Source organism: Coregonus clupeaformis, chromosome 14 (assembly GCF_020615455.1).
Source record: "Coregonus clupeaformis isolate EN_2021a chromosome 14, ASM2061545v1, whole genome shotgun sequence".
Lineage (NCBI taxonomy): Eukaryota > Metazoa > Chordata > Actinopteri > Salmoniformes > Salmonidae > Coregonus > Coregonus clupeaformis.
The window spans coordinates 795,587-818,528 of NC_059205.1; the positions used below are offsets into that span (position 1 = coordinate 795,587).

At 42.6% G+C, this 22,942-nt stretch overlaps 1 protein-coding gene across 1 annotated transcript; it reads left to right on the forward strand.

Moving 5' to 3' along the window:
• LOC121580590 (AFG3-like protein 2) lies at window positions 1–22,942 on the forward strand. Its single transcript, XM_041895551.2, has 17 exons — window positions 1–237; window positions 1,639–1,738; window positions 1,903–1,995; window positions 3,704–3,849; window positions 4,187–4,339; window positions 4,532–4,606; window positions 4,732–4,856; window positions 4,937–5,213; window positions 5,520–5,657; window positions 6,883–7,036; window positions 9,047–9,154; window positions 9,379–9,504; window positions 11,850–11,960; window positions 15,620–15,735; window positions 17,256–17,456; window positions 19,900–20,094; window positions 20,240–22,942. The coding sequence occupies exons 1-17, from the start codon at window positions 136–138 to the stop codon at window positions 20,480–20,482; spliced, it is 2,463 nt and encodes an 820-aa protein (XP_041751485.2). The 5' UTR covers window positions 1–135; the 3' UTR covers window positions 20,483–22,942.

The following is a 22,942-nucleotide window of genomic DNA, read 5'->3' on the forward strand; positions in this document are numbered from 1 at the left end:
AGGGAAAAATAATGGCGGCTCTTGTTATGGAATGGGATAGTGCATGCATCAGATAAGTCTTCAAAACATTTTTGTGATAAATCTTTCCGAAAAAAATCCGTTAGAATAACCAAGGTGTCAACGTAACAAGTCAGAATGGCCCACCGATACCTCCGCTTGTCAAGAGGCGGCAGGAATCTATTACAAATGTTGCAGCCTCATAACATCAGAACAACTAACGTTAGCTGTGCACGACTGGTGAGTTGCAAGCTAGCTAAACAAACAGTCCTAGTCGATTCTTATTGCATGACAATGCATTATGAGTATGTTTTGGGCATAGGCAGGACAACGTCTTTACATATCGTCTGTATAAAATGTAGATACTGTCGTAATCCAACGTTATTTTGCACGTAAAACAACCTGTCATTCTAGCTAGGGTAACAGGCCTGCGAATGACATTGCCCTGGTTGGATAACACAGCGCGAGATTACATCATACATTCAATTGTTATTTAACGTTAGCTAGTCAACTATCGGGTCCCAAACCAACTTTGCAACATGTCTAGCCAGTTAGGTGTGTATGCACGTGTAGTGATTATTTGCGTTCGCCAATGTTACATGCTGACTACGCCGGACACGCACACATGTTGATTTTGTCCATCCACACCAAATGTGATCAGGACACGCAGGTTGAAATATCACAAGGAACTGTGAACAAACTATATTAATTTGGGGACAGTGCGAAACGCATATCAAACATTCATGGACATTTAGCTAGTCACACAAAATCGTGTGTTCTCTACTCCTAAAATTAATCCACAGATAAAAGGGGGAAACCTAGTTAGTTTCAAGTAATCTCTCCTAGCTCAGTCTTCATCTTTTTTGGATTTTATATGGTGTTGGCAACCGACTGGAGTGTGGACATCCTTCATTTTTCAATCACCTATGCGGGTATATGCTCCTTAAAACCAACGAGGAGATGGGAGAGGCAGGACTTGCAGCACGTCAAGCGTCTAAAATAGAACCAAGTGCTGCATCCGGTGTGGTCAGGACGTTGGTCAACGTGACAGTTCAGTGAATGTTTAAGATTTCAGATGACATTTCAGAGCGATCATTAAACTAGCTTAAATAGCTAATGATGCTTCAGTTTTTTATGTTCTAGTGTTACAGATTACAGTGGGCGCACCAACCAAAAATGTAATGGAGCAATATTTCTGAGGTGTATTCTGTGACGTTTTCACATGCACTTAGTTTTTATCAGTAGGACTCAAGTAAAGAGGAGTGTTTCCCAACCCTATTCTATTCTGACTATTCCAACACGACTACTATTTAAATACACCAATGGCTTGAAAACGAGAACTAGTTGAGCAGTTGAAGGTGTGCTGGTGTTTTAAATCGGTCAAAACATTTTAAAATGACAGTGGGCCCCACGGATGGAGTTTTGAAACGGTGTATTATTTAGTGCAACATGACTTTTTCCAAACATTCTGGTCCTGTATGGCTCAGTTGGTAGGGCATGGCGCTTGCAACACCAGTGTTGTGGGTTCGATTCCCGGGACCATCCATACGTAAGATGTATGCATACATGACTAAGTAGCTTTGGATAAAAGCGTCTGCTAAATGGCATATGTTATGTTGATTGTCATCTTTCATTTTCAAGGTCTCCAGCCAAGCAGACAGCCAGATAGTACATGAAAGGAGGACACTGTTTGAACATGTATTAGGTGCCTATCAAAGACTCTGCTCCAAACCACCAAAAGGTATGTACCTCAATGTTTACTGTATTCATCTAGCAGATTCCCATTCTCTTGGATTATATATAACTCAAAGCCTAATGTATTTATGGGTCATTAAAATGAAAGGATAAGTATTCCATGCTCATATATGATTTTGTGCTCTCTAAAGTTTGGTGTTCTTGCTTCAGGATTTGAAAAATATTTCCCCAATGGTCCGAAGAATGCTCAGAAGAATGCTCCGAAGAGCAGTGAACCCAACCCAACCAGTGGAGAAGCCAAAGGTAATTTAAACCGCTGACAAAATACACTTTCCTGTCCTATGTTGTTAGCTGGCTAAGATCTACTGAACACTGCCCTAATACAGTGCATTCGGGAAGTATTCAGACCCCTTCCCTTTTGACCACATTTTGTTACGTTACAGCCTTATTCTAAAATGGATTAAATAAAAATCCTCATCAATCTACACACAGTACCCCATAATGACAAAGCGAAAGCAGGTTTTTAGAAATGTTTGCACATTTATTAAAAATTAAAAACAGATAACTTATTTACATAAGTATTCAGACCCTTTGCTATGAGACTCGAAATTGAGCTCAGGTGCATCATGTTTCCATTGATCATCCTTGAGATGTTTCTACAACTTGATTGGAGTCCACCTGTGGTAAATTCAGTTGATTGGACATGATTTGGAAAGGCACACACCTGTCTATAAGGTCCCACAGGTGACAGTGCATGTCAGAGCAAAAACCAAGCCATGAGGTCAAAGGAATTGTCCGTAGAGCTCCGAGACAGGATTGTGTCGAGGCACAGATCTGGGGAAGGGTACCAAAACAATTCTGCAGCATTGAATGTCCCCAAGAACAGTGGCCTCCATCATTCTTAAATGGAAGAAGTTTGGAACCAACAACACTCTTCCTAGAGCTGGCCACCTGGCCAAACTGAGCAATTGGGGGAGAAGGGCCTTGGTCAGGGAGGTGACCAAGAACCTGATGGTCACTGACAGAGCTCAAGAGTTCATCTGTGGAGATGGGAGAACCTTCCAGAAGGACAACCATCTCTGCAGCACTCCACCAATCAGGCCTTTTATGTTAGAGTAGCCAGACGGAAGCCACTCCTCAGTGAAAGGCACATGACAGCCCACTTGGAGTTTGCCAGAAGGCACCTAAAGGACTCGCAGACCATGAGAAACAAGATTGAACTTTTTGGCCTGAATGCCAAGCGTCACGTCTGGAGGAAACCTGGCACCATCCCTACGGTGAAGCATGATGGTGGCAGCATGCTGTGGAGATGTTTTTCAGCGGCAGCGACTGGGAGGCTAGTCAGGATCAAGGGAAAGATGAACGGAGCAAAGTACAGAGCGATCCTTGATGAAAACCTGCTCCAGAGTGCTCAGGACAACGACCCTAAGCACACAGCCAAGACAACGCAGGAGTGGCTTCGGGACAAGTCTCAATGTCCTTGAGTGGCCCAGCGAGACCCCGGACTTGAACCCGATCGAACATCTCTGAAGAGACCTGAAAATAGCTGTGCAGCGACGCTCCCCATCTAACCTGACAGCGCTTGAGATGATCTGCAGAGAAGAATGGGAGAAACTGCCCAAATACAGGTGTGCCAAGCTTGTAGCGTCATACCCTAGAAGACTCAAGGCTGTAATCGCTGCCATTTTCTAAAAACCTGTTTTTGCTTTGTCATTATGGGGTATTGTGTGTAGATTGAAACAATTTAAAAAACAATTTAATCAATTTTAGAATAAGGCTGTAACGTAACAAAAGGTGGAAAAAGTCAAGGGTTCTGAATTCTTTCCGAATGACCAGTATGTTGTGATTAACAAAATGTTCACATTTCCAGTTTTTAGATGAGCTATGTCATCATGCAAAACATATCTGTGGAAGCCTCTGTGAACTACTGCACTACACCAATTCCATGTTCTAAACAGAGGGCTGACTTCGGTTTTAGTCTGAAAACTGATGTGTCTATCTGCCTTCTCAGAGGCCAAGCCAACAACCAATGCACAGAAGGCCACTGGTAGATCTAGTGGAGGAGGAGGAGGTGGTGGAGGAGGTGGTGGTGCCTCGGGCGGAGGAGGAAAAAGATCCAGGAAGGATGAGTCCCATTGGTATAGCCGGCTTCAAAAGGTGAGAATCAACACCTAAAACCTGGGCTGAAGTTGACTTAATATGATTTGGGTATTTGGAGCATGCTAACCAAGGTCCTACCACTCCTACCCTATGTTTTTTGCACTACTCTTAGCATCATGTCAATGCTAAAGTCTTGTAAACAAACCCAACTCCAACAGTTGTAGTGCGCAGAGCAAATGAGACAACTGCACTGTTGGAGCTAGAAACACAAGCATTTCGCTACACCCGCAATAACATCAGCTAAATATGTGTATGTGATCAATAAAATTTGATTTGAAAACGATAGTGAAATTGGTTGTTATTAATAATTCTTCCGCAATGTGTTTATCTTTAGGGTGACGTGCCGTGGGACGACAAGGAGTTCCGTATGTACTTCCTGAGTGGTGCCGCGTTTTGGACCACGGTCACGTACTACTTCTTTTTACGGGAAGGCGGGAGAGAGGTCACTTGGAAAGACTTTGTCAATAACTACCTCTCGAAAGAAGTCGTAAGTATTCTGTTGGTTTCATTGATAGGAAAAATATAGTGTGTCATTTTGAACAATGTGAGGTATTGTGTTAGGCTAGAGGTTAGACTTCAGTTTGCTCGATGTGTGGATTTGAATCTGATGATTTGTCCACTTCTTCTGTTGACCATCTCACATTCGGTGACTTCAATTTTGATCTTTTTTTCTCTCTAGGTTGATAGATTGGAGGTAGTAAACAAGCGTTATGTGAAAGTGGTATTTACACCCGGAAAGACTCCAGTTGATGGAGTAAGTTATAAATATTTGTACCCCGTGGAATTTTTTATATATTTTTTTATATTCATGTGTTCGCTTCCTTAACTTGTTAGAACAAACTTAGTAATGAGTGGTTTGTAATATTTTTTTGTACCCAGCAATACGTGTGGTTCAACATCGGCAGCGTGGACACGTTTGAGCGGAACCTAGAGACAGCTCAGTATGAGATGGGTATCGAGGGGGAGAACCGTCTGCCAGTGGTGTACTCGGCTGAAAGCGACGGGTATGTTGGACATTAGACCTTTAGTATGAGATGCTCCGAACGTGGCCCAGTAGCACATCTCTCTTCCCCCCCCCCCCCAGGTCGTTCCTGCTCAGCATGCTGCCCACCGTGCTCATCATCGGCTTCCTGCTCTTCATGCTGCGGCGGGGGCCAGCGGGAGCGGGCCGACCGGGCGGCCGGGGCATGGGCGGACTATTCAGTGTCAGCGAGACCACGGCCAAGGTGCTGCGTGACGAGATCGACGTTAAGTTCAAGGACGTGGCGGGCTGCGAGGAGGCCAAGCTGGAGATCATGGAGTTTGTCAACTTCCTCAAGAACCCCAAGCAGTACCAGGACCTGGGCGCCAAGATCCCCAAGGTGAGCCGACAGGAGAGAACTTTGTTTATAAGCATAAACAATATGTATGAGCATTTTATGAAAATTCCACTTAGCCTATCATAGGGCCAGGTGGAGCTACCATCATATTGCCTATAGATATCATTAAACAAAAAATCAGATCTCTTCAGGGGATAGGGACAGGAGGTTATTTCTGGGAGTAAGTCAGTAATGAGCATGTTCCATAGCGTTGAAATGTTATAGCAATCTTCTGGGATGCACAGCAATCATGACTGCAAAAACCAACAACCTGGAACACCACCAAAGTCATACTCTTCTCTGTCACAGGGGGCCATCCTGACGGGACCCCCTGGCACAGGGAAGACCCTGCTGGCCAAGGCCACTGCCGGAGAGGCCGACGTCCCCTTTATCACCGTCAACGGCTCAGAGTTCCTGGAGATGTTTGTGGGTGTGGGCCCCGCCAGGGTAAGTGGCAACACTGGATCTTGGTGTCAGTATTTGTGTCTTAGTGTGATGCACTTCGGGTTGATGGACATTTCTGATTGATTGCGCAACGTATTGTTCATTTCGTCAACTGAACCTTTTTTTTTCCGTCAAAGCTTAACTGTGTTCCAATGCTCTTTCATTTGGAAATCCACCTGACAAAGGGAAAGGACAGCTATCCAATTCTTTCACATCTACTGTACATGAAGTGCCCTGCCCTGTCGAGTCCTCTCCTGTCAGCCCTGCCAAGTAGTGTCCTGCATCTGTCAGCTCTGCCAAGTAGAGCCCTTCCCTGTCAGCTCTGCCAAGTAGAACCCTTTCCCTGTCAGCTCTGCCAAGTAGAGCCCTGCCAAATAGAGCCCTGTCCTAATGTCCAGCTGACATTCTTACTCACAATTCTTGACAGTTGCGTCTTGCTCTCGATTGAAAGATTGCTGAACCAGGACTCCAGTTTAAAAGTAATGTCAGCGATATGTGATAGGCATGGGCAGTATCCAGATTGTCATACCTTCATACCGACCTTGTGCCGTCCCGGTATATTGGGTAATATCAGCACTGAACACAAGGGGCGCTATTTTTAATCCGAAGGTTAGCAATGCAAACAAGTACATGTAAAATACCATAGCGAATGCTAGCTAAATGCTAACAAACGCATGCAAACATTTTATACAGTCTCTTACAAACTCTTTGCAGGACAGACATCCCAGCACATAAAGTTATAGAAGTAACTAAAAAAATGCTACAGTTTGCTGCACGCACAAAACAAATATTAGACAGTATGACCCAGGAGGGGATTCTCTGCTGTTACCAATAGAGGATCTTGATTGCAGGAAGCTAACCACTTAGCTAGATAACTAGCTGCTAAGTTAGCAAACCAAATGCGCAACTGCAGAGCATCTAGCACATATCTAGCTGGCAAACATTTAGTTGTGAATTCCTTACTGTAACTAGATAACCTGGCGCATGCTGCACAATGGTGAGTGACTCACCAGGCTCCGGTCTCTCGTTGTTGTGTGCTTGTAAATAAGCAATAAAAAGTAGCTACAAATATTAAGATTTATTAAACTTTAAAGAAATAGTTTCAACGGTATTGGAAAAACCATCCCGTGGCTATTTCCAAATACCCCGGTATACGGTATATATACGGTGTACCGCCCAAGCCTAATGTATGCTGGGTTTTATTCTCTCCCTGCTTTGTGCTCTCCAGGTCCGAGATCTGTTTGTCATGGCCCGTAAGAACGCCCCTTGCATCCTCTTCATCGACGAGATTGACGCCGTGGGGCGCAAGCGAGGCAGAGGGAACTTTGGTGGCCAGAGTGAGCAGGAAAACACCCTCAATCAGCTGCTGGTCGAGATGGATGGTGTGTATCGCTCAAGGCTCTGCAAAAATGAATAGTTCATCATCAAATCCAGCTGAAATTGCCATGACTGGGGCAATAAATGCCCCAGAAAAATACGTAGTCCACTAATTTTTGCGAGGGCTGCCTCTACACGGGCCGCCACAGTAGGGATGGGCACGGTTATTCAAATATCCGAACGGACGTTAGTATTCGATGACTTGGGAGAGTATTCATTTTTGAGAAAGAGAAAATAGGAAATGAAGTGGGAGATTTTTTATCAATGCAAAATGGAATTCAAATTACGGAATGAAGTTGGTGAAATGAGGAGTGGGCTACAATGATCAATCAACAGGCAGGCTGTTGTTTCATATGAATGGAGTTGTTGTAGACATTGGACAGGGAGCGCATCAATTAGCCATGCTACTTTAGCTAGCTAGCTAGCTGGCAACTGTAGCTAGCCAGCTAGCTTCTTTTACAACGATTTGATGCAGTCAAGACAGGCACTACCAGATGGTAGGATTGATAACCTATGGCAGCAACAAGTTTGTCTAACTAGCGAGATTCGGTTTGGCTACTCCTCCGTGCCCCACACATATACACTGTAAGAGTGCAATGCGCCGTCTCGCTCTCGCGAGTTGTGTGAGCAAGTCTCCATTTGAAGTTAGAAAAATATATACAACATCCTTTAAAACACATGTATTCCGACTATCCGAAAAAAATAAATGCTATTCGAATACTGAAATCATTTCAAATGCCCATCCCTACTCCACAGTGGTTAAATTGGGCCAGAGCCACCCGGGGCATCTTGGGTTAGAACGAGAGCTAGGCGGAGCCGGGCTTTAGCACCAAAGAGAAAAATAAATAGCCTAATTATTAATATCTTCTAAACTAATGATGACTCCTTGACTTTTAAATCTTTAAAATAGCAACACTGTAGCCCACAACCCAACAATGCCGTTATTAAACGATATCATAACCAACCATTTGGTGGGAGTAGAGGGAAGTTGGAGGTATCCATGCGCTTGTATGTCTGTGACCTGATGTATAGGAGTGATCATAAAAGTTGTTTATTTGCACTTTTACTTTTTGGGGGTTTATTGCAGAACACCAGTTATGCCCAATGTTGACTCTAATGTATGTATTTTCGGAGATTGAAATGATCATTAGACCAGTGTTTCTTAATCCTGGTCCAGCAGACCCAAAGGGGTTGACATTATATATATTTTTTGCCCTAGCACTACACACCTGATTCCGCTAATCAAAGGTTTGATAGTTGATTCAGTGTTTCCCCTAGGGGGGACTTGGTATTGGGCGTGGTCAATTGCACGGTCTCCGATCAACGTTTTTAACGGCCGCCGTCTTGGCCGCAGAGACAACATTTTTGCGGTTTAATGTTAATTTTCTGCAATTCTACACATCTTTTCATGGGGCTGAGAGGAAAAAAACGTCCGTTTTTAAAGCTACTTTCCTGCAATTCTCTGTGTTCTTATGCCATCTGAGTGACTCAAACATTATTACAAAATAAATGGGGGCCCCATGCCAAATTTTAGGTTCTCTCTCTAAATGTATTTTTGTTCTCTAAATATATATATATATTTATAGCTTGTTTATCTTTTCTACATACTTTTAGTTTTAAGTTTACACCAACCACGTTTACGTCCACAGTTTGGTGTCCGTTTGGTGGAAACACCAATGTACAAATTGTCTTTATGCGGATTCTAGAATATTCTGTGTCCCCCCCCCTATATTTCTTGGAGTGGCGGCCAGCTACTGCTAAATGAATATAGGGGAAACACTGTGATAATGGAATCAGGTGTGTGGTGCTAGGGGTGGTGCTAGGGGTGGTGCTAGGGGTGGTGCTAGGGGTGGTGCTAGGGGTGGTGCTAGGGGTGGTGCTAGGGTAAAAACTAAAATCTGCACCCCTTTGGTTCCCCCAGGACCAGGAATAATAAAAAAACAACAACACTGATTTAGACAGAATCCATATAACACTGTCGCCTACATTTTTTATTATTTTTTATCTGTTTCCAGGGTTCAACACAGCGACCAATGTAGTAGTGCTAGCCGGTACCAACAGACCTGATATCCTGGACCCTGCACTGATGAGGCCCGGACGCTTTGACAGACAGATTTACATTGGTACAAGCCCATCGTTTTTTTTTTTTTTTTATCATATGCCCTCCCCTGACTGCTAGGGTTTCCTCCTGTTCTGGATTAATGTAGTTGTTGGATATGGTAAAGAAAAATATGAATCCACTGTAATACAGGAAAATTGGGTCAACCTTTAGTTGATGCTGAAAGGAATGACCAAGTTAGGAAACTGTAAAAATCTTTTGAACATTGGTAACATTTTGTTTTCGCAGGTCATCCTGACATTAAAGGCAGATCGTCCATATTTAAAGTGCACTTGAGGCCTTTGAAAATGGATACAGAGATGGACAAAGAAGCTCTCGCCAGGAAAATGGCTGCCCTCACCCCGGGCTTCTCAGGTGGGTATTTGAGGCACACTCGGGATGCCATCCTAGACAATGGTGTCAAAACTGCCGTCATTGTGTTTCTATAGGCCTAGTTAAAATGATCACAAACTGTTATCATATGTAGAATGTCATATACTGCATACCAGGGTTTCCGTTAGCTGGTAATTGCCGGCTTTTGGCCGATTTTAAAAATAATAATAATAATTTAAAGCTGCAATAGGTAAGTTTTTGGGCGACCCAACGAAATTCAGATAGAAATTTGAGTTGTAGATCTGTCATCCTCATTGACTTCAAGTCTTAAGAAGTGGTAGTTCTGTTCTATGTGCACTATTTCTATGCTTCCTGTGCTTAAGTTGAGTTTTTTGCATCTTACTTTCGGTATTGTACACCAGCTGAAAATCTAATATTTTTGGTTATGGAAACGGTATCACAGCGGTTGAGATGGTACAATGATTCTCTACACTGTACTTGCTTGTTTTGTCACATCAACTGAAATTAGGCGAACTATTAGAATTTTAGCAACCAGGAAATGGCGGACCGATTTCTGCATAGTGCATCATTAAAAGCCGATAAATAAAATTGTAGCCGGCCAAATCTTCCCGGGATGCATATCATACAACCCGATTGCTCGCTTCAGCACCATTCTCTCACGCCTTCCGCGCTGACTTACGTCATGCTGTCTGTTGAGAGAGCAAGATTGGAGCCTTGGGCTACTGTTGATTAAGAGGATGGGAGGCCTTTTTTAATTGAAGTAAAAACGAAAATGTGAGAGTATGCCTATAGTGAAAAGCCTACAAGGGGAATGTCCTCCTTATGGACAAGTTTTAATGTTGTAGTGAACAAAGATGGGAAGAATGTTGGCACGGCCAAAAGCAGGCTACTGTGCAACTCTCTATTCAGGTAGGATGCAATTTATTTACTTTATTAATTTTTTCGTATTTATAATCATTTGTTTTATCATTATTATTGTTACTGTATATCATTGTTATTATTGCAGGCATATTTATTAATCAAAACCAGTCTTTAAATATGTAAAACGTGTTTTGTTTCATTCTGTTGACAATTTAATTGGCTAAATTAAGTTTGATCTGTCTTTTTTAATTGTGTGCTCCGTATTTAGTTTAAGAGGGGTTATAAGTAGGCCTGTTGTAAAATAAATATTAGCTTATTGCTGTCATTTGTTGGGTACGGTAGGCACTAGCCTTTCTTGGTAATTGCTGCAATACAGCCTATATAAAACTTTTGCGAAGGTTTTATTAAACCAGTTCGCAAATGTTTTGTTTCATTCTGAGCCATTTTCTTTGGCCAAATTTAAGTTCCAACTGTGATGTTGTGTTTGCCGCAATATAATGTCCTGCTCAGATTTTCCCTATAAAAAAAAATGGCTTGGCTTGGTGTTTTGGTGTGGCTGTTAGCCTATTATACTGCAGGCCAATGAAATGAAGGCATTGCGCACCGTCGCACCAACTGACAGTTGAACGTGAGGTGAGGAAGAATGTTTTAGAGTTACCAGAGTTGCACCACAATCTTACAATATAGTTCTTCTCTTTATTTTAAAAAAATATTCTGATTTGAAAATTTACGAAGTAGCCTCCTTCTGTACCCCTATATCAGACGCCGTAGTCTGACAAGGATAATGAAATGCATGTCGGTGTCGTTAGATAACGGAGGCGTATCTCTCTCTTTCTCTGGGGCTAGGCCTAAGCTTCTCTTCCTTTTTATATGAATTTGTTAAATATTAATATGATACAGTGGACTCCTAAGCCTGTAGGCCTACGCATGCAATGCCTTGCTGCATTTAGTGCTCAAATCTCCCGACAGCTGAACCGTGAGGTGGACAATTTATTATTTTAGGAAAGTAAAAACCAATAAAACAATAGGCTAGAAAGTTTTGTAATGCTGCACATCGAAACACAAAGAATAGTGTTTTTGTTATAGGGCTGTTTTTAAGGACACGTAATTATCCCTCGTTTATTGATGGCGCTGGCTGCGTGGATGGACCCCCTAATGGATTACGGATCCAATGCATATGGATGACCAGCACATTTCTCAAATGTCGGATAAATTAAAATCTTCCCGGTCACTTGTCTGGCGAAAACCCTGCTGCTTACAATACTGTATGACGTAGCATTTTCCCTGTACATTTTCATATTGATATTTGTATTTTAAAAAATTATACAAATTTGACTGAAGCAGTTTACTTAAACTTATTTTGGAAGGTCTTTCTTACAATGCTCATATTATTATACATATTTTTTTGCCTTTTAATTTAAAAAAAATGCTCGTTGAAAACTGCTCTGGATGAGGCTAAACTATATTTATAAAAAATAAATTATAATTATATTCTGCTTTGTTAGGTGCTGATATTGCCAATGTGTGCAACGAAGCCGCCCTGATTGCTGCTCGCCACCTAGCGGACTCCATCAACCACAAGCACTTTGAGCAGGCCATTGAACGTGTGATCGGAGGTGAGCACAAGCACGTACAGTTGAAGTCGGAAGTTTACATACACTCAGGTTGGAGTCATTAAAACTCGTTTTTCAACCACTCCACAAATTTCTTGTTAACAAACTACAGTTTTGGCAAGTCGGTTAGGACATCTACTTTGTGCATGACACAAGTAATTTTTCCAACAATTTTTTTACAGACAGATTATTTCACTTATAATTCACTGTATCACAATTCTAGTGGGTCAGAAGTTTACATACACTAAGTTGACTGTGCCTTTAAACAGCTTGGAAAATTCCAGAAAATGATGTCATGGCTTTAGAAGCTTCTGATAGGCTAATTGACATCATTTGAGTCAATTGGAGGTGTACCTGTACAAGCACATACACTACCAGTCAAAAGTATTAGAACACCTACTCATTCAAGGGTTTTTCTTTATTTGTACTATTTTATACATTGTAGAATAATTATGAAGACATCAAAACTATGAAATAACACATGGAATCATGTAGTAACCAAAAAAGTGTTAAACAAATCAAAATATATTTTATATTTGAGATTCTTCAAATAGCCACCATTTGCCGTGATGACAGCTTTGCACACTCTTGGCATTCTCTCAACCAGCTTCACCTGGAATGCTTTTCCAACAGTCTTGAAGGAGTTCCCACATATGCTGAGCACTTGTTGGCTGCTTTTCCTTCACTCTGCAGTCTGACTCATCCCAAACCATCTCAATTGGGTTGAGGTCGGAGGATTGTGGAGGCCAGGTCATCTGATGCAGCACTCCATCACATCCTTCTTGGAAAATAGCCCTTACACAGCCTGGAGGTGTGTTGGGTCATTGTCCTGTTGAAAAACAAATGATAGTCCCACTAAGCCCAAGCAAGTCTATTCTTCTTATTGGTGTCCTTTAGTAGTGGTTTCTTTGCATCAATTCGACCAATGACGTAAATGTAAATGTAATTCACACAGACTCCTCTGAACAGTTGATGTTGAGATGTGTCTGTTACTTGAACTTTGTGAAGCATTTATTTGGGCTGCAATTTCTGAGGCTGGTAACTCTAATGAACGTATCTTCTGCAGCAGAGGTAACTCTGGGTCTTCCATTCCTGTGGCGGTCCTCGTGAGAGCCAGTTTAATCATAGCGCTTGATGGTTTTTGCGACTGCACTTGAAGAAACTTTCAAAGTTCTTGAAATGTTCCGTATTGACTGACATTCATGTCTTTTAAAGTAATGATGGACTGTCGTTTCTCTTTGCTTATTTGAGCTGTGCTTGCCATAAAATGGACTTGGTCCTTTACCAAATAGGGCTATCTTCTGTATACCCCCCCAACTTTGTCACAACACAACTGATTGGCTCAAACGCATTAAGAAGGAAAGAAATTCCACAAATTAACTTTTAAGAAGTCACACCTGTTAATTGAAATACATTCCAGGTGACTACCTCATGAAGCTGGTTGAGAGAATGCCAATAGTGTGCAAAGCTGTCATCAAGACAAAGGGTGGCTATTTTGAAGAATCTCAAATATAAAATATATTTTGATTTGTTTAACGCTTCTTTGGTTACTACATGATTCCATATGTGTTATTTCATAGTTTTGATGTCTTCACTATTATTCTACAATGTAGAACATAGTAAAAGTAAAGAAAAACCGTTGAATTAGTAGGTGTTGTACAACTTTTGACCGGTAGTGTACGTACACAAATGGACACATACTGATTTTTGGCATTTTTCCTATTTTGTTGCCTTACAACCTGGAATTAAAATGAATTTTTTGGGGGTTTGTATCATTTGAATTACACAACATGCCTACCACGTTGAAGATGCAAAATATTTTTTATTGTAAAGCAAACAAGAAAAAGACAAAAAAAACAGAACTTGAGCGTGCATAACTATTCACCCCCCCAAAGTCAATACATTGTAGAACCACCTTTTGCAGCAATTACAGCTGCAAGTCTCTTGGGGTATGTCTCGATAAGCTTGGCATATCTAGCCACTGGGATTTTTGCCCATTCTTCAAGGCAAAACTGCTCCAGCTCCTTCAAGTTGGATGGGTTCCGCTGGTGTACAGCAATATTTAAGTCATACCACAGATTCTCAATTGGATTGAGGTCTGGGCTTTGACTAGGCCATTCCAAGACATTTAAATGTTTCCCCTTAAACCACTCGAGTGTTGCTTTAGCAGTATGCTTAGGGTCATTGTCCTGCTGGAAGGTGAACCTCCGTCCCAGTCTCAAATCTCTGGAAGACTGAAACAGGTTTCCCTCAAGGATTTCCCTGTATTTAGCGCCATACATCATTCCTTCAGTTCTGACCAGTTTCCCAGTCCCTGCCGATGGAAAAACATCCCCACAGCATGATGCTGCCACCACCATGCTTCACTGTGGGGATGGTGTTCTCGGGGTGATGAGAGGTGTTGTGTTTGCGCCAGACATAGCGATTTCCTTGATGGCCAAAAAGCTCAATTTTAGTGTCATCTGACCAGAGTACCTTCTTCCATATGTTTGGGGAGTCTCCCACATGCCTTTTGGCGAACACCAAACGTGTTTGCTTAATTTTTTTTCTTTAAGCAATGGCTTTTTTCTGCCCACTCTTCTGTAAAGCCCAGCTCTGTGGAGTGTATGGCTTAAAGTGTTCCTATGGACAGATACTCCAATCTCCGCTGTGGAGCTTTGCAGCTCCTTCAGGGTTATCTTTGGTCTCTTTGTTGCCTCTCTGATTAATGCCCTCCTTGCCTGGTCCGTGAGTTTTGTTGGGCGGCCCTCTCTTGGCAGGTTTGTTGTGGTGCCATATTCTTTCCATGTTTTAATAATGGATTTAATGGTCCTCCGTGGGATGTTCAAAGTTTCTGATATTTTTTTATAACCCAACCCAGATCTGTGTACTTCTCCACAACTTTGTCCCTGACCTGTTTGGAGAGCTCCTTGGTCTTCATGGTGCTGCTTGCTTGGTGGTGGGGCCTTTCATAACAGGTGTATATATACTGAGATCATGTGACAGATCATGTGACACTTAGATTGCACACAGGTGGACTTTATTGAACTAATTATGTGACTTCTGAAGGTAATTGGTTGCACCAGATCTTACTTAGGGGCTTCATAGCAAAGGGGGTGAATACATATGCACGCACCTCTTTTCCGTTATTTATTTTTTAGAATTTCTTGAAACAAGTTATTTTTTTAATTTCACTTCACCAATTTGGACTATTTTGTGTATGTCCATTACTTTAAATCCAAATAAAAATCAATTTAAATTACAGGTTGTAATGCAACAAAATAGGAAAAATGCCAAGACGGATGAATACTTTTGCAAGGCACTTTATGTATTGGCTACTTACAAGCTGTGTTGTCAAGACCAGCAAACCGTAGAGATGTAAGGAACTCTTATGTGAGTACTCTTGTCAATTGTAATGTCAATTACATTTCACCTGAAATTGATTAAACTGAAATGTATTCCAATCAATATGCTCAAATTGAACTGGTGTGGCTTGATACTCTCTGCTGGACTTTTTACAGAGCAACAAAGATCAAACGTCATACATCGATTACTCACGCCTTCCCTTCTGTTCTGCCTCCTTCATTCAACCTAGCTATATAAATTGGGTACCTGCTTTGTCATGCAGATTGTTTCGATAGTCGCACAGATCTGTCAACTCCTTTCTGTTGTTGAATGTCCAGGTCTGGAGAAGAAGACTCAGGTCCTGCAGCCTGAGGAGAAGAAGACTGTAGCTTACCACGAGGCAGGGCATGCTGTGGCAGGCTGGTACCTGGAGCACGCTGACCCTCTGCTTAAGGTAGACCCTAGTCACTACCAACATTCTACCTACCACTCTATATTGGTAGACCCTAGTCACTACCAACATTCTACCTACCACTCTATATGGGTAAACCCTAGACACTACCAACATTCTACCTACCACTCTATATGGGTAGACCCTAGTCACTACCAACATTCTATACGGGTAGACCCTAGTCACTACCAACATTCTACCTACCACTCTATATTGGTAGACCCTAGTCACTACCAACATTCTACCTACCACTCTATATTGGTAGACCCTAGTCACTACCAACATTCTATATGGGTAGACCCTAGTCACTACCAACATTCTACCTACCACTCTATATTGGTAGACCCTAGACACTACCAACATTCTACCTACCACTCTATACGGGTAGACCCTAGACACTACCAACATTCTACCTACCACTCTATATTGGTAGACCCTAGACACTACCAACATTCTACCTACCACTCTATATTGGTAGACCCTAGACACTACCAACATTCTACCTACCACTCTATATTGGTAGACCCTAGTCACTACCAACATTCTACCTACCACTCTATATTGGTAGACCCTAGTCACTACCAACATTCTACCTACCACTCTATATGGGTAGACCCTAGTCACTACCAACATTCTACCTACCACTCTATATTGGTAAACCCCAGGCTGATCGTTGTTTTGACCCAGTCGTTAATGCTAATCATTCTATTCATTCAACGTTTTATATGCTAAACAAATCATTAGCATGTACCTAGCTAGCAGAGATTCACTGAGGATGAGCGACAAGAACGTTCATTATTTAATACATCTACAATAGGCCGCACTGCGCTGGTTAATTAATGGAATTCTGAGTGTTTACGGTTTCCGTGGTGAATTATTCGTTTTACGTTCATTCTTGGGCTACTGGCACGGGAGATGTTTAATTTTACAAATGTGATATTGTTACACAGGTCGTAGAGGCAGACGGGTAGATCTATACAAACCCCAACTGTTGCAAACCAAATGGTGGCATGGACAAATAATCTGTAGATATTTTCCCCCCGAGAGAGATTAAGTTTATGAATTTCCTGCCTGGGGGACAGTGGAATTATGACATTAATACGTCATGGTATTTTACGGGAGTTGTTGTCCCACTAAACCTAACCCACCATCCAGGATCCAAACAACCCGTTTTATAATATTAACGCTATACTGGCCGGCTTTGCTGAGTTGGGTGGTCTTTAACCATGCATTCTTAGGAAAAGTGTTATGTTAATATTGGCGGTTTTGTAAAGCATCAGTCTGACTAGCTCTAGAGAATATATGCATACTTTGCAACATATTAAAGGGATAGTTTTAGGCAATAACAGACGATTTTAATACTGGTTGACCAATAACTGCCTGGCTCTACTTACCTCAATCTGCGTAATACATTTTACACGAGGGACATTTGCCCATTGTCTAGTTGTCCCATCTGTCTGGCTCAACTTACCTCTGAATCTGCGTCATCTCTTGACACGTCTGACATTTTGTCCTCTCTCCAGGTATCCATCATCCCCAGGGGCAAAGGGTTGGGCTACGCCCAGTACCTGCCCAAGGAGCAGTACCTATACACCAAGGAGCAGCTGCTGGACAGGATGTGCATGACGCTGGGTGGCCGCGTGTCCGAGGAGATCTTCTTCGGCCGCATCACCACGGGGGCTCAGGACGACCTCAGGAAGGTCACCCAGAGCGCGTACGCCCAGGTCCGTCTCCCCCCCCACACCCCCACCCCCACCCCAACCACACCACCAGATTTATTAGCATTTTATTGGAGTTTTTCTTTGTGTTTCACTGGGCTAGTACACAATTGGGTTTTTGGTTATGATCGGGTAAGACGGTTGTACTAATCTCATGAAGGTGTGTATATACAGTGGGGGAAAAAAGTATTTAGTCAGCCACCAATTGTGCAAGTTCTCCCACTTAAAAAGATGAGAGAGGCCTGTAATTTTCATCACAGGTACACGTCAACTATGACAGACAAAATTAGAAAAAAAATTCCAGAAAATCACATTGTAGGATTTTTTATGAATTTATTGGCATATGATGGTGGAAAATAAGTATTTGGTCAATAACAAAAGTTTCTCAATACTTTGTTATATACCCTTTGTTGGCAATGACACAGGTCAAACGTTTTCTGTAAGTCTTCACAAGGTTTTCACACACTGTTGCTGGTATTTTGGCCCATTCCTCCATGCAGATCTCCTCTAGAGCAGTGATGTTTTGGGGGCTGTCGCTGGGCAACACAGACTTTCAACTCCCTCCAAAGATTTTCTATGGGGTTGAGATCTGGAGACTGGCTAGGCCACTCCAGGACCTTGAAATGCTTCTTACGAAGCCACTCCTTCGTTGCCCGGGCGGTGTGTTTGGGATCATTGTCATGCTGAAAGACCCAGCCACGTTTCATCTTCAATGCCCTTGCTGATGGAAGGAGGGTTTCACTCAAAATCTCACGATACATGGCCCCATTCATTCTTTCCTTTACACGGATCAGTCGTCCTGGTCCCTTTGCAGAAAAACAGCCCCAAAGCATGATGTTTCCAACCCCATGCTTCACAGTAGGTATGGTGTTCTTTGGCTGCAACTCAGCATTCTTTGTCCTCCAAACATGACGAGTTGAGTTTTTACCAAAAAGTTATATTTTGGTTTCATCTGACCATATGACATTCTCCCAATCCTCTTCTGGATCATCCAAATGCACTTCAGACGGGCCTGGACATGTACTGGCTTAAGCAGGGGGACACGTCTCGCACTGCAGGATTTGAGTCCCTGGCGGCGTAGTGTGTTACTGATGGTTGGCTTTGTTACTTTGGTCCCAGCTCTCAGCAGGTCATTCACTAGGTCCCCCCGTGTGGTTCTGGGATTTTTGCTCACCGTTCTTGTGATCATTTTGACCCCACGGGGTGAGATCTTGCATGGAGCCCCAGATCGAGGGAGATTATCAGTGGTCTTGTATGTCTTCCATTTCCTAATAATTGCTCCCACAGTTGATTTCTTCAAACCAAGCTGCTTACCTGTTGCAGATTCAGTCTTCCCAGCCTGGTGCAGGTCTACAATTTTGTTTTTGGTGTCCTTTGACAGCTCTTTGGTCTTGGCCATTGTGAAGTTTGGAGTGTGACTGTTTGAGGTTGTGGACAGGTGTCTTTTATACTGATAACAAGTTCAAACAGGTGCCATTAATACAGGTAACGAGTGGAGGACAGAGGAGCCTCTTAAAGAAGAAGTTACAGGTCTGTGAGAGCCAGAAATCTTGCTTGTTTGTAGGTGACCAAATACTTATTTTCCACCATAATTTGCAAATAAATTCATTAAAAATCCTACAATGGGATTTTCTGGATTTTTTTTTCTCAATTTGTCTGTCATAGTTGACGTGTACCTATGATGAAAATTACAGGCCTCTCTCATCTTTTTAAGTGGGAGAACTTGCACAATTGGTGGCTGACTAAATACTTTTTTGCCCCACTGTATATGTCACATTCCAGTTATTTATTTATTTTAAAGTAGAGTGGATTATCACTCTTTTTGTAATATTTACATATGACATATTTGCGTTTTATTGAGACAGTAATGAAAGGAGATGGAGAGACATTCAAGTGGGAGAGTCGGTGAGAGGGGAGGACCTGAGGCTTGAACTCAAGTTTCCGGCGGGGAGAAGCATACACTGAGTGTACAAAACATTATGAACACCTGCTCTTTCCATGACAGACTGACCAGGTGATCCCTTATTGATGTCACCTGTTAAATCCACTTCAATCAGTGTAGATGAAGGGGAGGAGACCGGTTAAAGAAGGATTTTTAAGCCTTGAGACATGGATTGTGTACGTGTGCCATTCAGAGGGTGAATGGGCAAGACAAAATATTGAAGTGCCTTTTGAACGGGGTATGATGGTAGGTGTCAGGTGCCCCGTTTTTGGAGTGTGTGAAGAACTGCAATGCTACTGGGTTTTTCACGCTCAACAGTTTCCCCGTGTGAATGGTCAAGAATGGTCCACCAACTCCTGGTGTTTTGGGTTGTGTACTTGTGCCTAGACCTCCAGACCATGGTGCCTGCACATATTACATGTCTTTTTTTTTTTTTTTTATACTGACAATCTCGCAGGCTATCCAATAAAGTGTTACTCTGTTTCTACTCCTTTTTTGTCTTTACAGATCGTGCAGTTTGGCATGAACGACAAGGTGGGCCAGGTGTCCTTCGACTTGCCCCGGCAAGGCGAGATGACCCTCGAGAAGCCATACAGCGAGGCCACGGCTCGCCTCATCGACACGGAGGTACGCAATCTCATCCGAGAGGCCTACGAGCGCACTCACACTCTACTGGCCGAGAAGAAAGCCGACGTGGAGAAGGTACGTGTGGGAGAGGGAGGGAGTGGTGGTATGGACACGCAGACAAGCACTTACTCACAGGCTTACACTGTTTCACTCATACAGACACACAAGTAAAACCTAAGCCGAAATGTAATACATTTACCTTCAATGGTTGCCTGGTCAGGTGGCGCAGCGTCTGCTGGAGAAGGAAGTCCTGGACAAGAAGGACATGGTGGAGATGCTGGGGTTGCGGCCGTTCGCTGAGAAGTCCACCTACGAGGAGTTTGTGGAGGGCACGGGGGGTATGGATGAGGACACATCCCTGCCTGAGGGCCTGAAGGACTGGAACAAAGAGCGTGACAAGGACAAGGAGGAAAGCACAGAGGAGCAGGTAGCCCGACAGATCTCCGGAGGGATGCCCTTCTAACGGGGACTGCTTGGCCTCACCAAGGGTTGTTTTTTTTAGTATGTGGCTGTACTGAGATTAGAACAGGTTGGTGTTAGAACGTATCCTGTGGAAGGACCTCGGTAAGCCCCGCCTAAACGTTACTTCGACTGAACCATGCCCAGGATCCCTCTGATTGGTCAGTTGCGTCCTTTGCAATGGTCATGGGCGTATTCAGCGAGATGAAACATTCTGAACGTTGCAGATATAAATGTCACAGGAGTTAAAGTTCTGTCATTGATGAGGTTTGAGTAAAAAAAAAATACATGAAATCTTTTTCTTTTGGGGGGGGTATTATTTAGGGTAAAGGATATGCTCCAGGCCACTTGAACATCTAAAACTAGAAACTATGTAGAATTGACCTTTTTCTGGCCCTCAAAATCGATTTTCACCAACGAATCGGTCATAAAATAAAATCTGTGCGGCCCTCAGTTAAATTTCAAAATCCCGACGTGGCCCTCGAGCCAAAAGGTTTTCCTGCCAATCTAAGATCGACTTAAGTTGCAGTCATGATTTTCTGTTGTTGGTGATTTTTAACCCGCGTCATAAATAAAGTTATGTATTCCCTATTCTACATGGGGAATAAGCGTATCTGTTCACCAACTAAAATATTTGAGCGCTCAACATCCTTTTCTCCCGCTCCACAAAAAAAAAACGCTCCGCACTCGCAGGAAGAAAAAAAAAAAACTGCCACTCCAAATTCACTGCATTTATGTTTTGTTTAAAACGATAATTTAACTAATACCCCATCTACTTTTGTGACTATGTACCATTTGGTTTTGAAGTAGGCTTTCGTAAGAAGCTTAAATATTTCAACATGTCGTAGGTTACCGAACAAGGACCTACCTGCTGATATGCAGCCGCTGTGTGTAAAAAAAAACACTCACTTTTTTGATGATCAGATAGGCTACTTCAGCTGTAACCGTGGCTCTGTAGCGCTCACATTTTACAGTTGATTGACAACTTCAGCACTGTTAAATAGACTCCTCCTTTCTTTTAACAACGGCCTATATAAACATCTAAACCTCTCCGTTGCTGCTGCATGGGCTCATTCGTTGTCTTGCCCTCATCGGTTACACAGGCTGTGAACTATTTCTTTGTTGACTCGTATCAAACATCTCTGCTCGTTAGTGGTGGGTTAGGCTAAATAAATACAACAGAATAGGCCTCATTTCAAATAAGTTGTGAAAGAAATTTTAAAATGCTGCCCAGAGCTCGTGACTGAGCGGTACCAGGGCGAGAGAGAGAGAGGGCGAGAGGGAGAGGTCTACTCCTCGCTACATTTCCGTTCACATCCTCTGTTTTTACACAGTACATTTCTTTCTAGATGTTCTGTAACTCCACCGATCCTGAACAGGCCCCAGAGATACTGACTATATAGTGTCCTTTTCTGGGGATAGGATGGAAGCACTGCCCTTGATCTTCTGCTTTGAGGCCCCCTTGAGTGTGGGACACTGGAGGAGTGGGGCTTTAGAAGACTGGGTGAAAATTGAGAGGTTTTTATAAACTTCTCAACCCAGCCAGTATTTAATTATGGACTACTTCAATTACAAAAATCTAGAATCCACCGTTGATGTCTGGCTTTGTAAAGAACGTTCACCAAAGTGTAGCTTGGGGTTGTTTCCTTGTTTGGAAAAGAGATTTGTACATGAGACGTCAAGCCAAGGTTGCTGTATAGATTTTGAGTAGATAACCAAAAGTAACGCAAAAAGTCTTACAATGACTTTGAAATACTCCCAGTAGTACATGAAATGTTAGAAAAAAACGAATGATGTTCAGGAAATAAAGAAATTATGCTTGAAACCCCCCCTATTAATCTTTGCTTCTGTGAAGTGGAGTCAAACTCAAACCTAATGAAATATGTGAAGATTAAATGTCTTCACTTTCATCCAATTCGTATTCATATTAAAAAAAACAGACCAGGCTGATGAGTGGGTAATGAAAACATGCAACTGAAACCAAGGTTAGGACGGGTAAATGACAAAGTGCACACAATGCATAAAGAAGACACTGCAGAAAGATATTACATACACACTGGAGAAAAAAATACTTTATTTTATGCATAACTCAGACCTGCCAACTGGGAAAAAAATACTTTATTTTATGCATAACTCAGACCTGCCAACCTGCACGCATTTTGCGTACCATGCACGCAATCGAAGGTCAAAGTATGCTGGTATGAAAAAAACGACCCTAAAATATGCAAAAATAGGCTTCTAGTTGGTTGGCACATTGTGGTTTTTTGACTCAATCGTCTGAAGTTGGAGCTGAGCCAATCAGAGGACTTGGGCGGCGAGGAGAAAAAAAATCTCTAGCTCTCCGCTCCGGCCCGCCCCCCGTAGTCGTAGCACAGACAGAAGGGAAAACCCAGACACGTCACGGGCTGGAAAGCTGAAGCATTTGTTTAGAATGTTTTCTCACCACCAAATATAGTAGTGTGAG

Coding starts and splice junctions, on each gene's coding strand:
- LOC121580590 (XM_041895551.2), top strand. CDS start 136: ATGGCCCACCGATACCTCCGCTTGTCAAGAGGCGGCAGGAATCTATTA. Junction 3,850..4,186: donor GGTATAGCCGGCTTCAAAAG/GTGAGAATCAAC, acceptor GTTTATCTTTAG/GGTGACGTGCCGTGGGACGA. Junction 4,340..4,531: donor ACTACCTCTCGAAAGAAGTC/GTAAGTATTCTG, acceptor TTTTCTCTCTAG/GTTGATAGATTGGAGGTAGT.